A 13,340-nucleotide genomic window follows, 5' to 3' on the forward strand; every position below is an offset into this window, starting at 1 on the left:
GAATTTTCACATTTTCTTCATTCGTTCTACAAAAATCCGGAAGTGAGCAAGACGTAACGGCTCATAGAAGAAATATAATCATCATTTGTCTCAAGTTCTTTACAAAGGTTGAACTACGTGAATTGGACAAAAGATATTGAAAACAATTGAGAAAAAATGCCATTGATAAATTACAATAGGTACCAATTTGAGAGGATGGTCTGTTATTTTTAATTTTTGTGCAGTAAGTTCTTTTTTAAATAGCGTTAAAGTCAATTTTAGACAAACTATCGCTTCAGCTATACGGAGTAAAGGAATCTTTGTAGATTTTGTTTTGTTCAGTAAAATAGGTGTAACAATATAGGATATACAATATACATTAATTTGTCCATTACCTAATCCATAAAAAAAACATCAAATAAATTGATGGCCGCACTAGTTTATGGCTTATTTGGAACAATTGTCATGGGTCTTGTTTGAATATTATATGGTATTAAGTTTTACAGATAGTACTGGATTACTGGTAGGCTTCCGTCGATTGATTTGCTATTGATTGAATAGAGAGTAATTTCTTATTGTTTGCTGTTTTGTCTTTATTAAATATATTATTTTATTCGATAGAATTTGAATAATTATGAACTTAATTTCAACGCTTAATCGCAAGCAATGTACGTTCATAAGGTGTCCTAAAACTACACGATAAATATTAAAAACATTTAAGGTGAAAATTATTTTGTCAACAGGCTAATTATCCGCTTAAGGATTTCAATAATTTTATAGCCATGATGATAATATAAGGACTAACCTTAGAAATAAATATAGGGCTATCTCTCCTTATTGTACACAAAGTCGCGGGCAACACGTAGCGTACGTATCTGTCAAGTGTCATTTCTCATTTGACTTTACTCAACCGAAACGAGAAAACCTGCCCGCGCGCCGCGCGCGCCATAGTTGTCCGCGCTGGCTGACGCGGCGGACGCTTGTACCAATTTGTATTTAAAGTTACGTTTCGAGTAAAATTTCTGAATGCTATAATATTATGTGAATTCGATCAAACTGTGCCATATATAGTGATGTTTGTGTAAAAATGGGTGTTTTATTATATTTTTTTATTGTGACGATAATTTTACCGTGTGTATTCGGTCAACAAGAATGTTTTGGAGCTGGAAGTGTCGCCGGGGCAGCGATTGGGTCTTTTATTGCTGGAATCCTGCTGATCATCGCGTTGTATTACTTGAGGAATTTCTACTTAAAATCTAAGAAAGGTAAGTTTTTGACGCCTTGGGCGATTCATGTGTGATGCCTCTCTGTATTCGAAACTTGAATTTTGGACCGTTGACCTGTTGTACAAGTTAGGTATAACTTTCGGAATTTTTATGATGAAGGTGTTTACGGTCACGTTCGAAAATCATTAAGTTTAAATAAGAAACACGGACTGGCAAAGCAACTACATTATTAATAATAATAACTATACATGAAGGTGTTATATTAAATTAGCCTGTATTTTCTAGGTACACAGTAATACTGAGTAGGTATGATGATTGTCTCGTAATGTAGTTAAAACTGTAAAGCTTTCAAATTGTATCTGTTACTTCATTTCGACTAACTTTTTCAAATAAAATCGTATAGGTACACATGTTTATGTGTTTATGCACTAGTAACGTGACCGATTTGGATAGTTTTTTTATACAGATTCTGTAATAAAAAAAATTATATAGGTAGCAAGATTCTGTCTAGGCCTTAGGGGGGGGGACATGACCGCTATGCCCCCCCCCCCCCCCTACATCCACCGTTGTACTAATGAATGGTTTAGGTGCAACTGCAAATAAAACCTACCTCTTCTATAGAACTACATAATAAAAAGTACCTACGTGATATTTAAGTAACTACATACTGTTACTGTCTCGCATTAAAAAAAAAAACAGGACGTAAACATCTATACGTTGAAATGGACGCATCTTATCTAAAGGTATTCATTAATTTTAAATAGTATTTTAACTCTTTAATAATAATTCAAATGTTATCATTTTATAATGAAATTGTTAGTTGGTATTAAAACTCAAGGTTATCACTAACTTCACAGTAAGCATAAAAACTATTGTAATAAATACAAAATTTATATAATTCGCAAAATGTTATTAAATTATACGTTATTCAGTTTTTCCGAGAATATTTTATTATATAAACTTAATATAATAATAATAATAAAGCCTTTTATTATACGCACAAGTTATTCTCTTATAACTATCTAATACGGTCTATACGGATTTGTAATCCTTCTTTAAGTATTCCTTTTCAATTTGCAAACAATTTTATTACATCATTAAATTCTCAATTTACATCATCATTTGATATCGTCTATTTGCAAACGATTGTTAATAGTTATTCAATTATTTAAATAACTCATACATTACAAGGTCTCGTGTTTTTCTCTACTCACTTTTACCTACCTCGGATTTCAAATCAGATTTTGATAGCTTAGAATGATAAAGCGAAGAACAAGACAAGCAATTTGATATGAAATAAGATGCATCCAGTCACATCATGGGTTACTGACTCATGTAAAGATTGATAGATAAGATAGCAATGTATGCATTATCACAAAAGTTGTCTAGTTTACCACTGCAGATGGATTATTCTTATCGAAATAAACACGCATGAACTTCTTACTTAACGTTATTGACGTGATAACGTCTTTAAAATCGTTTTAGTCGGGTGACATGTTCAGAAACTTGTGTCACACCAAAACCTCACGAGCGCGATCGCAGGTATAACGAGACAGAGACGGACCGATCTCCCATCTCATCACGAGCGCTGCCAGTCATTCCGTGAATGTATGAAGAAAAATGTATATCATAGTCGAATAAGTAAATTTGTCATTTTACACCCGAAATTTATCATCAAAAGTGTGAATAAAACGATAGATGTAATTTAAAATTTGAAAAAATTGTTATCTTCATTAATTCCTTACTTCCCAAAAACTTATATCACCAATAAGACGTTATCACGTAAACATCTCGATCGTAAACCTACTTTACAAACAATCAATATTTTTTTTTTTGATCAAAAATATGACTTTGCTATGCATAGTTTTCTAACAGTTACGACGATTTTTTTATCGAAAACGTAAGCAGCGATGCGTGGGTGATATGAAACGTACATACGAATATTATTTGTGAAGTTATATATAAATGTATGAAAAATCGGTGTTCGATATGCAAAAAACTTAAACTGTTTGTTCAATTAAATCTTGGGTGTGTTTGAACTTGAGCTTATAAATAATATAAAATTAAGGGTTTCGTCGCTAGACTAACAAAAAACTAACTTGACTTATTGAAGCGTTCTTAAATCTAAGTGACACTTATGTTACCTATAAAGAATCTAAGTGTAGTCAATCTATTGGACATTATCGGAAACGAAATTTATGGCTGTGGGAAAAACTAAAGGGCACGTTTTGGCTTCAAGTGTGCGATAATTGTTAACATTTGGTTTGCGCTTCTAAATAACTAAAATATAGTACGTAGATCTATGTAACTAAACTAATGTTAGGATACACAACTGGGGTACACATTTTTTACGAACACGAGAATTTATACAGCTTCAAATAGTATGGTCAAAAAGTCATTGGATCTTAATTGGCTCTTAGAACACGATTGACCTGTGAATTTCTAAATAAACATAACTTTCACTTGCGTCCGCGCATAAATGATTTAAGAAGTGAGCTTTCAAATGCAACTTTAAGTTATCATGTTAGTGTTTGAATCGTGAAACTTTAAACCATTTTTGTGCAAATTAAGGAAAGATCGCAAAACGACAGTAAAATTTTGTTACGTTTTCGAAAGATAACTCGTTTTGTATTATTAAATTAAACAAAATTTTGCTCTGTGGCTCCCGTGTGTTGTATTCCATTTTTGGCGTACAGCCTTGCGATTCTGTAACTCACTTTTCGAACTCACACAGCGGTTTTCATAGCGGCGGGCACGCTCAAATCAGTCGTGAAGCAGTCATTTTACGATTTGGCATTCTGATAAGGCGGGAGCTTGTAGTTTATTGCTTATCAGAAAGTGAGTTACAGAATCGCAAGGCTGTACGCCAAAAATGGAATACAACACACGGGAGCCACAGAGCAAAATTTTGTTTAATTTAATAATACAAAACGAGTTATCTTTCGAAAACGTAACAAAATTTTACTGTCGTTTTGCGATCTTTCCTTAATTTGCACAAAAATGGTTTAAAGTTTCACGATTCAAACACTAACATGATAACTTAAAGTTGCATTTGAAAGCTCACTTCTTAAATCATTTATGCGCGGACGCAAGTGAAAGTTATGTTTATTTAGAAATTCACAGGTCAATCGTGTTCTAAGAGCCAATTAAGATCCAATGACTTTTTGACCATACTATTTGAAGCTGTATAAATTCTCGTGTTCGTAAAAAATGTGTACCCCAGTTGTGTATCCTAACATTAGTTTAGTTACATAGATCTACGTACTATATTTTAGTTATTTAGAAGCGCAAACCAAATGTTAACAATTATCGCACACTTGAAGCCAAAACGTGCCCTTTAGTTTTTCCCACAGCCATAAATTTCGTTTCCGATAATGTCCAATAGATTGACTACACTTAGATTCTTTATAGGTAACATAAGTGTCACTTAGATTTAAGAACGCTTCAATAAGTCAAGTTAGTTTTTTGTTAGTCTAGCGACGAAACCCTTAATTTTATATTATTTATAAGCTCAAGTTCAAACACACCCAAGATTTAATTGAACAAACAGTTTAAGTTTTTTGCATATCGAACACCGATTTTTCATACATTTATATATAACTTCACAAATAATATTCGTATGTACGTTTCATATCACCCACGCATCGCTGCTTACGTTTTCGATAAAAAAATCGTCGTAACTGTTAGAAAACTATGCATAGCAAAGTCATATTTTTGATCAAAAAAAAAAATATTGATTGTTTGTAAAGTAGGTTTACGATCGAGATGTTTACGTGATAACGTCTTATTGGTGATATAAGTTTTTGGGAAGTAAGGAATTAATGAAGATAACAATTTTTTCAAATTTTAAATTACATCTATCGTTTTATTCACACTTTTGATGATAAATTTCGGGTGTAAAATGACAAATTTACTTATTCGACTATGATATACATTTTTCTTCATACATTCACGGAATGACTGGCAGCGCTCGTGATGAGATGGGAGATCGGTCCGTCTCTGTCTCGTTATACCTGCGATCGCGCTCGTGAGGTTTTGGTGTGACACAAGTTTCTGAACATGTCACCCGACTAAAACGATTTTAAAGACGTTATCACGTCAATAACGTTAAGTAAGAAGTTCATGCGTGTTTATTTCGATAAGAATAATCCATCTGCAGTGGTAAACTAGACAACTTTTGTGATAATGCATACATTGCTATCTTATCTATCAATCTTTACATGAGTCAGTAACCCATGATGTGACTGGATGCATCTTATTTCATATCAAATTGCTTGTCTTGTTCTTCGCTTTATCATTCTAAGCTATCAAAATCTGATTTGAAATCCGAGGTAGGTAAAAGTGAGTAGAGAAAAACACGAGACCTTGTAATGTATGAGTTATTTAAATAATTGAATAACTATTAACAATCGTTTGCAAATAGACGATATCAAATGATGATGTAAATTGAGAATTTAATGATGTAATAAAATTGTTTGCAAATTGAAAAGGAATACTTAAAGAAGGATTACAAATCCGTATAGACCGTATTAGATAGTTATAAGAGAATAACTTGTGCGTATAATAAAAGGCTTTATTATTATTATTATATTAAGTTTATATAATAAAATATTCTCGGAAAAACTGAATAACGTATAATTTAATAACATTTTGCGAATTATATAAATTTTGTATTTATTACAATAGTTTTTATGCTTACTGTGAAGTTAGTGATAACCTTGAGTTTTAATACCAACTAACAATTTCATTATAAAATGATAACATTTGAATTATTATTAAAGAGTTAAAATACTATTTAAAATTAATGAATACCTTTAGATAAGATGCGTCCATTTCAACGTATAGATGTTTACGTCCTGTTTTTTTTTTTAATGCGAGACAGTAACAGTATGTAGTTACTTAAATATCACGTAGGTACTTTTTATTATGTAGTTCTATAGAAGAGGTAGGTTTTATTTGCAGTTGCACCTAAACCATTCATTAGTACAACGGTGGATGTAGGGGGGGGGGGGGGGGTCATAGCGGTCATGTCCCCCCCCCTAAGGCCTCTGTGGCTCCCGTGTGTTGTATTCCATTTTTGGCGTACAGCCTTGCGATTCTGTAACTCACTTTCTGATAAGCAATAAACTACAAGCTCCCGCCTTATCAGAATGCCAAATCGTAAAATGACTGCTTCACGACTGATTTGAGCGTGCCCGCCGCTATGAAAACCGCTGTGTGAGTTCGAAAAGTGAGTTACAGAATCGCAAGGCTGAACTCGGATTTAGCGCTTAGTTACGTTTCCGTATCTTACCTATACTAATGTATGTACATTTGTAAGTACAAATACTAATTAATTCGTTTAATATAAGTGTCATGTACTGATTTATTATTTCAGCAGTTTTGCTCACATATTTTGTACATTTTGCTGGAATTTAATAAAAAACTCAGTTCAGAGAAATACCACTCCTAGACTAGGCCTTTATATACCTAATCGTAAGGACTATCTGGTTAATATTAAACGTACTCGTACAGCCTACAAATATTAAGTCCCTGTAGGTGAAACGTGTTAAATCAGGAATTTACCCACACAAACACCTGGCGAGTGCAATGAATAGTTAATGAATTATGGAATACCTGGCTCAAAGTGATACTCAGTAACAGGTTCTTACAACTTTACAAGTAAGATTTTTAACGTATTTCATTCTAGACTTGGCGACTTCGCTCATTTCTATTACCTTTCGGATAAGTCTAGTATATAAAATTCTCGTGTCACGGTGTTTGAAATTTAACTCCTCCGAAATGGCTCGACCAATTTTCGTGCATATCGGGAAAACATCTATTTTTCATCCTCCTAAATGTTAAGGGTCGTCCACCCCTAAAATTTATTTTTATTTTTTAGACAAAAAAATTTATGATACAGCATACAAAAATACATACAACCCTTAATTTTCACTCCTCTACGATCAACTCCTATTTTTTATTATAGTAGATAGTTATTTTTATTGAACTAAAATAATGTTTCCTAGAAATAAACATTAAAAGGCTGGCGACGCACTTGCGAGCCCTCTGGCAATTTGAGTGTCTATGGGCGGTACACTTAACAACAAATGGGCCTTCTGACGTTTTCCCAGTTATATATAAATAAAGATTTTAGATAACCGCTTTTTATCATTTATTATCTACTAGCTGACCCGGCTAACTTCGTTCCGCCTTAGTCTAATAATATCATTGTTACTTTAGTTAAACTTATTTTAGGATTTCATTAAGGTAACAACATTAATACAACTTTTTTTGCAAATACAGAAATGTTTTATTGCTTGCCATTGCGAAAGAAGAATGGCAGTTTTACACACCTCTTCTCTCTAGCGCCAATATTGCGATACTGCATGTTAAAGCACCTCAAGATCGGAATTTGACGTAAAATGATGCGTACTTTTCTCAACGGATGGCACCACATGCTGTTTGCATTCGTAAAATTAATTAATTAATTAATTGTTATTCGATAACTTATCCGATATTTTATTACTTATTCTGCTAATCGGAGCGGAGAAGAATCCACCAAAACGGAGATAAATAACATCGGTCCAGCCGATCCTGAGTTATAAGTGTTGTAACAAACACGACTTTCTTTTATATATATAGATTTTATTTAGGTATTGTATTGGATTATTACTTTGTGAATTTTATTATGTGCGTTTGAAACTATTATCTTCTCGGTAGAACACTGTCCGAATTCATAATTTCCATAATTGCCATTGTCATAATTTAAAAAATAAATGATTTTGAACCAGTGGCATAACAATAGGGTGGCAGGGCTGGCATAATGCCACGGGCCCCCGACCTAAGTGGGCCCCTGACCCAAAGGATATTCTATGGATGAATGTGTTGTCTCCAATACGCATTGTGCTAGCGTGGGGACTACAGACCATTCCCTCTCGCCTAAGACAGGAGGTATATGGCTATTAGTGTGACATATACAAAGTATGCTGAAAATCTCGAAGTTCAGATATTAAAATTAAAGTGAGTACGTGACGATTTCTACTGATAGGGGACGATGAAAAGAATTTTGAACTTACGTTTATAATATTAAATAAAACAATCAACAATTTTACATTGCTACAGTTAAGTTTATCTATCATAATCAATGAATTTCCGCATGTTTTGGTGGTAATCTTAAGTAATAAGAGAATTACGTGAAATGCAATCAAAGTGTAACCTACATTTGGTTTATGTAACGTTTAATAAGAACACTGATCTTTATTGTTTGAATGTATAACATCATACATTTTGTATGTATGATTACTATTAAAATGTATGTTTATTATGATTACTTTTAATTATTATTGTAAAGACTATATATATTAATTAACAATATATATATATATAAAATAAGATATAAAGTAGTGTTGGCCTAGTGGCTTTAGCGTGCGACTCTCATTCCTGCGGTCGTAGGTTCGGGTCCCCCCCCATCTCCGGGTGAGCACCAATGAACTTTCTTTCTATGTGCGCATTTAAAATTCGCTCGAACGCTGATGGAAAACATCGTGAGGAAACCTAAGACTCAAAAAGTCGACGGCGTGTGTTCAGGCACAGGAGGCTGATCACCTACTTGCCTATTAGATTGACAAATGATCATGAAACAAATACAGAAATCTGAGGCTTTATTGTTGTTTAAATATACATTTCATAGTATTTTAAAAGTAAGTAAGCACAAAATTGTACTGTACTATTTACGTATAAAATTAAGACAGTATTATACGGGTAAAGTCGAAAAGCAAACATATTTTTTTCTTTAAAATTTAATTCTGAACAGCCATAATTATAAAAAACCTATTTATTGCATTTAACAATAAGGCTCCGGTTCAATTTCCTGCGAAATAATAATTGCGTCGGCTTTGCCATATATCCATTTGGAAGTTTATCACATACAACTGCAGCGGCAAACGCATATTCACGATGGTTGTCTGAAAATCGAACTTTCTCCAATGTAATTAATAGAAAGTCTACTATTGATATTTACTAAGTAAATGTGTGCCAATAATTGCCATTACTAGAGAAAAGAAAACATATTATTAAATAACGAAAGTAACTCGTCAAAGGAAAACACTTCTCATGTTAGCTCAAAACTAGGGTTACCATTCTTCTCTCACAGTAAAATATTCTTCATAATGCGTAACTCTCTGAATCAGTGTTTCCCAACGTGGGGCACACAGGGGGGCATCTATTGTTAAGGGGGGCTATTAAAAAATTACTTAAAATTATTTGAAATTTGAATTTCACTTTTTCTTTATGTTTTGAAACTTTACTTACTGCTTTTCGTGAACAATTTCCTAAATTAGGTTTCTAAAGTGAACAATTCAATCTAATATATAAAATTCTCGTGTCGCAGTGTTTGTAGTTAAACTCCTCCGAAACGGCTTTACCGATACTCATGAAATTTTGTGTGCGTATTGGGTATGTCTGAGAATCGGACAACATCTATTTTTCATCCCCCTAAATGTTAAGGGTAGTCCCTAATTTTTTTTTAATTTTTAGATATTTTTTAATTTTTTTATGATACAGCATTAAAAAATACATACAACCCCTAATTTTCACCCGACCACGATCAACTCCAGCTAGTTATTTATATAAAACATATGTGTGTTGAATATTGGGCTCCTAAACTGTTATTAAATAAAAATAAATAGGAAACTATAATAAATCATTTTTAAAGTGTATCTTTAATGCTGGCAGAATTTCCCCGCATCTCTCTCTATTTAGTTTTCTCGTATAGAGGAATATCTCTAATACTTAAGATCACATCGTCACTCTAGTGTCAACGGTCGCAATGTTTTCACTTTCCCATGCTAATGGCACGTATGTTATGTAAACATATGTACATAACACATTAGCAGTCCCACAGTGCAGATAGAGGCTCACTCATTTATCTATACTTTAATTTACTCTCTCCAAAGAAATTCCAATAAAATAACACATTTACGTAATTCAAGACGAAATTTGGAGACGATAAAATTAATAATTCCGTAACATTTTTGTATCGAGTACTTACCCAACTATAAGCGAGCAGTGTTGGCCAAGTGGCTTCAGCATGCGACTCTCATCCCTGAGGTCGTAGGTTCGATCCCCGGCTGTGCATCAATGAACTTTCTTTCTATGTGGCATTTAACATTCGCTCGATCGAAGGAAAACATCGTGAGGAAACCGACTTGCCTTAAACCCAAAAAGTCAACAGCGTGTGTCAGGCACAGGAGGCTGCCCTACTTGCCGATTAGATTAACAAATGATCATGAAACAGATATCTGAGGCCCAGACCTGAAAAAGTTGTAGCGCCACTGATTTTATTTTTTACATACCCAACTATATTACTCTATCGGCTAGTTAAAGAAATATAGTTTCCTTCTGACTATTCCTTCTTCTTTTGTTGACACTCCATTATCTACTGGAGGTTGGCCTTCAGTCTCGTGAAGCATGTCTTGTCCTGTGCTAAATGCAGTAACTCTTCCTAACGTTAAGCTATGATTTTTTCCTTCTACCAACACGCTGTTTACTCTGGATTTTACTTATTATAAAAGGTGCTATCGAGCTACAGAGGCCCAAGTACGCAACTTACGGACTCTTTAAATTTAATGTTTTGTCACTTTTTAATCAAAAATGTTGATTTCACCTCTTTAATTGTCATTCTATAAACAAAATTGTTTTCCACGATCGATAAGGTTATAGATAAGCTTATCATTTATCAAGTTTATATAATTCAGTTTTTGGTATACTCTGTGCGATTTGCGTGTGTCTTTTGTTTAATATGGAAAATGGAAAAGTGCCCGTACCCGCTCCCAGAAGGAATATAAGACATAGTATGTATATTTCTATTTATATATAAACTTTTGTAATCTGACGATACAAAAAAGTAAGCAATTTACCACTTATTTCAAATATTTATCGTAGATAGATAGATATTACGTGTTTGTTTATTTATCGTAATGGAATGCTACTTCAATTTCTTTGATTAAAGTGTTCGCATACACCAAAAAAATAGTCTAGTTGTATTCATCTCTTTCTATCGAATTGCATTTGCGTCGCGATGAAAAGAGACAGATTTACCACATGAGATTTATGTGGTATATTTATATAATACCGGCAAGATTTATAATTAAATAAGTCATGTAGCGGAATGATAAGAATTGTCTATTATCGTTAGTAGGTAACCGGTCAAACAAATAATTAGAGAAATTGCATTGTTTATCTATGTCTTTCTAGCAATTTTAGATTATGATTCACTATGCTTTTTGTCTATGACCTATTACGTACGAAGTTTGATTCCTAACGAACTACCACTATATAAAAATCCTTTAGTAAGTTCATAAAAAACTTGACCCTGACAAGAATTCCATAACCCAAACAATGTAAAAAAGAAACGAAAAATTCGGGACTCGAAGGTACAGGAATCTTTGGCATTCGAAGGCTGCGCTTGAGTCGGTGACGTAACCAAACAGGTACAATAATTGGTTCCGGGTGTGTAACGAATCGTCAAATTTTCGAGGCTTTATTGAATCTTTTTAGTAGTCTAAAGTAGCAAATTGTTATCATCACTACATAGTATAAAACAAAGTCGCTTTCTCTGTCCCTATTTCCCTTTGTATGCTTAAATCTTTGAAACTACACAACGGATTTTGATGCGGTTTTTTTTAATAGATAGAGTGATTCAAGGTTTATATGTATAATAACATCCATTAAATAGTGGAGAAGTACTGTTATTTTTTAGGTTTCTAATGTGATGTCGTAAATAATTACATTTTTTCCGCTTACATTGCAAACGCAGGCTGAACCCTACGAGTTTTATCAAAATAATGTACAAAGTATTGTACACATTGAAAAGGTCTACAGAAAAGTCCGTGATCGTATATGTCTATCTCTTATGGATAACCCACAATAACTTTTTTTTGTCATTTACTTTTTACGACTAATCCTTAACCAATTAAATACCTTGAATACATTGTTCATTTAATATAGATCTATATGGCCCTTTACACCGTATGATTTAAGTGAATATTTTCGAAGATATTACAGATTTAAAAATTGCGGGACGTAGCGTTTGCGGCGGTACCGGCCGGCCGCACAGTTTTTCTTTAATGTATTTAGTATCAGCATTACACCCGTGCGAAGCCGGGGCGGGTCGCTAGTCTATATATATAAAAATGAAACCCGTTTTCCGTTGTCACGACATAACATGAAAACGGCTTGACCGATTTGTCTGTTTTTTTTTATAATATACCTTGAAGTACGAGGATGGTTCTTATGGAGAAAAATTTAAAAAATTGAGTGAAAAAGTCTAAAAACAACACTTTGCTATATTCCCATACAAAATATTCGTAATAATACTTAAAAGTCAATTTGAACTTTAATACCATAGCATAAAGCTCAAGTGTTAGTGGAGGGGTTCCGGGAAGGTAAATTTTTATTTTTTGACATAATGTATTTGTTGTCTTATTAACTTTCTTTTTTTTATCTTACTAGCTAGACCGGTGTCCCGAATAGCAGAATAAGTATTTAAAAAAAAATAAAGAATCGACTGTTAGGCGGTACGACGTTCGCCAGGCCAGCTAGTAAATAATATATTTACTTGGTATTTATATGATAATCTAGATATAACTGACAACTTTGCATTAGAGCGTATATAACATTATTTTTACCACCCTATCTGAATATGATATATCACATATCATATTGTCTCTTCGTATGATAAATCTGATAAACGCAAATCCATAAAAATATTTTCCGCATACAGTTGATGGAACAAGCTAACATATATATTAGCTTGTATATTCCTAAGGCAGTTTTTGCCGCGCACCACCACTATGTGGAACCTGCTGCCCACAGAAGTATTTCCGTACCAATTCTTGAAAGGCCGGCAACGCACTTGCGAGCCTTCTGGCATTGTGAGTGTCCATGGGCGGCGGTATCACTTAACATCAGGTGAGCCTCCTGCCCGTTTGCCTCCTATTACATAAAAAAAATATTATATACATTATACATATATAAAGACTTGTCTCTTCGTATGATATATCTGATAAACGCAAATCCATAAAAATATTTTCCGCATACAGTCGCTGTAACTGTACTGGCGCTATTAAGACTGATTCAACTTTACGTAATTCT

At 33.4% G+C, this 13,340-nt stretch overlaps 1 protein-coding gene across 1 annotated transcript in view; it reads left to right on the forward strand.

The window, feature by feature from the left end:
• The first annotated feature begins 915 nt into the window (after window positions 1-915).
• LOC125052724 overlaps window positions 916-13,340 on the forward strand; it is a 57,671-nt gene continuing 45,246 nt past the window's right edge. Inside the window, exon 1 of the mRNA XM_047653721.1 lies at window positions 916-1,244. Within this exon, the coding sequence (XP_047509677.1) occupies window positions 1,067-1,244 (178 nt within the window). The 5' untranslated portion in view covers window positions 916-1,066. The remainder of the gene's footprint in view (window positions 1,245-13,340) is intronic.

Source organism: Pieris napi, chromosome 9 (genome assembly GCF_905475465.1).
Source record: "Pieris napi chromosome 9, ilPieNapi1.2, whole genome shotgun sequence".
Lineage (NCBI taxonomy): Eukaryota > Metazoa > Arthropoda > Insecta > Lepidoptera > Pieridae > Pieris > Pieris napi.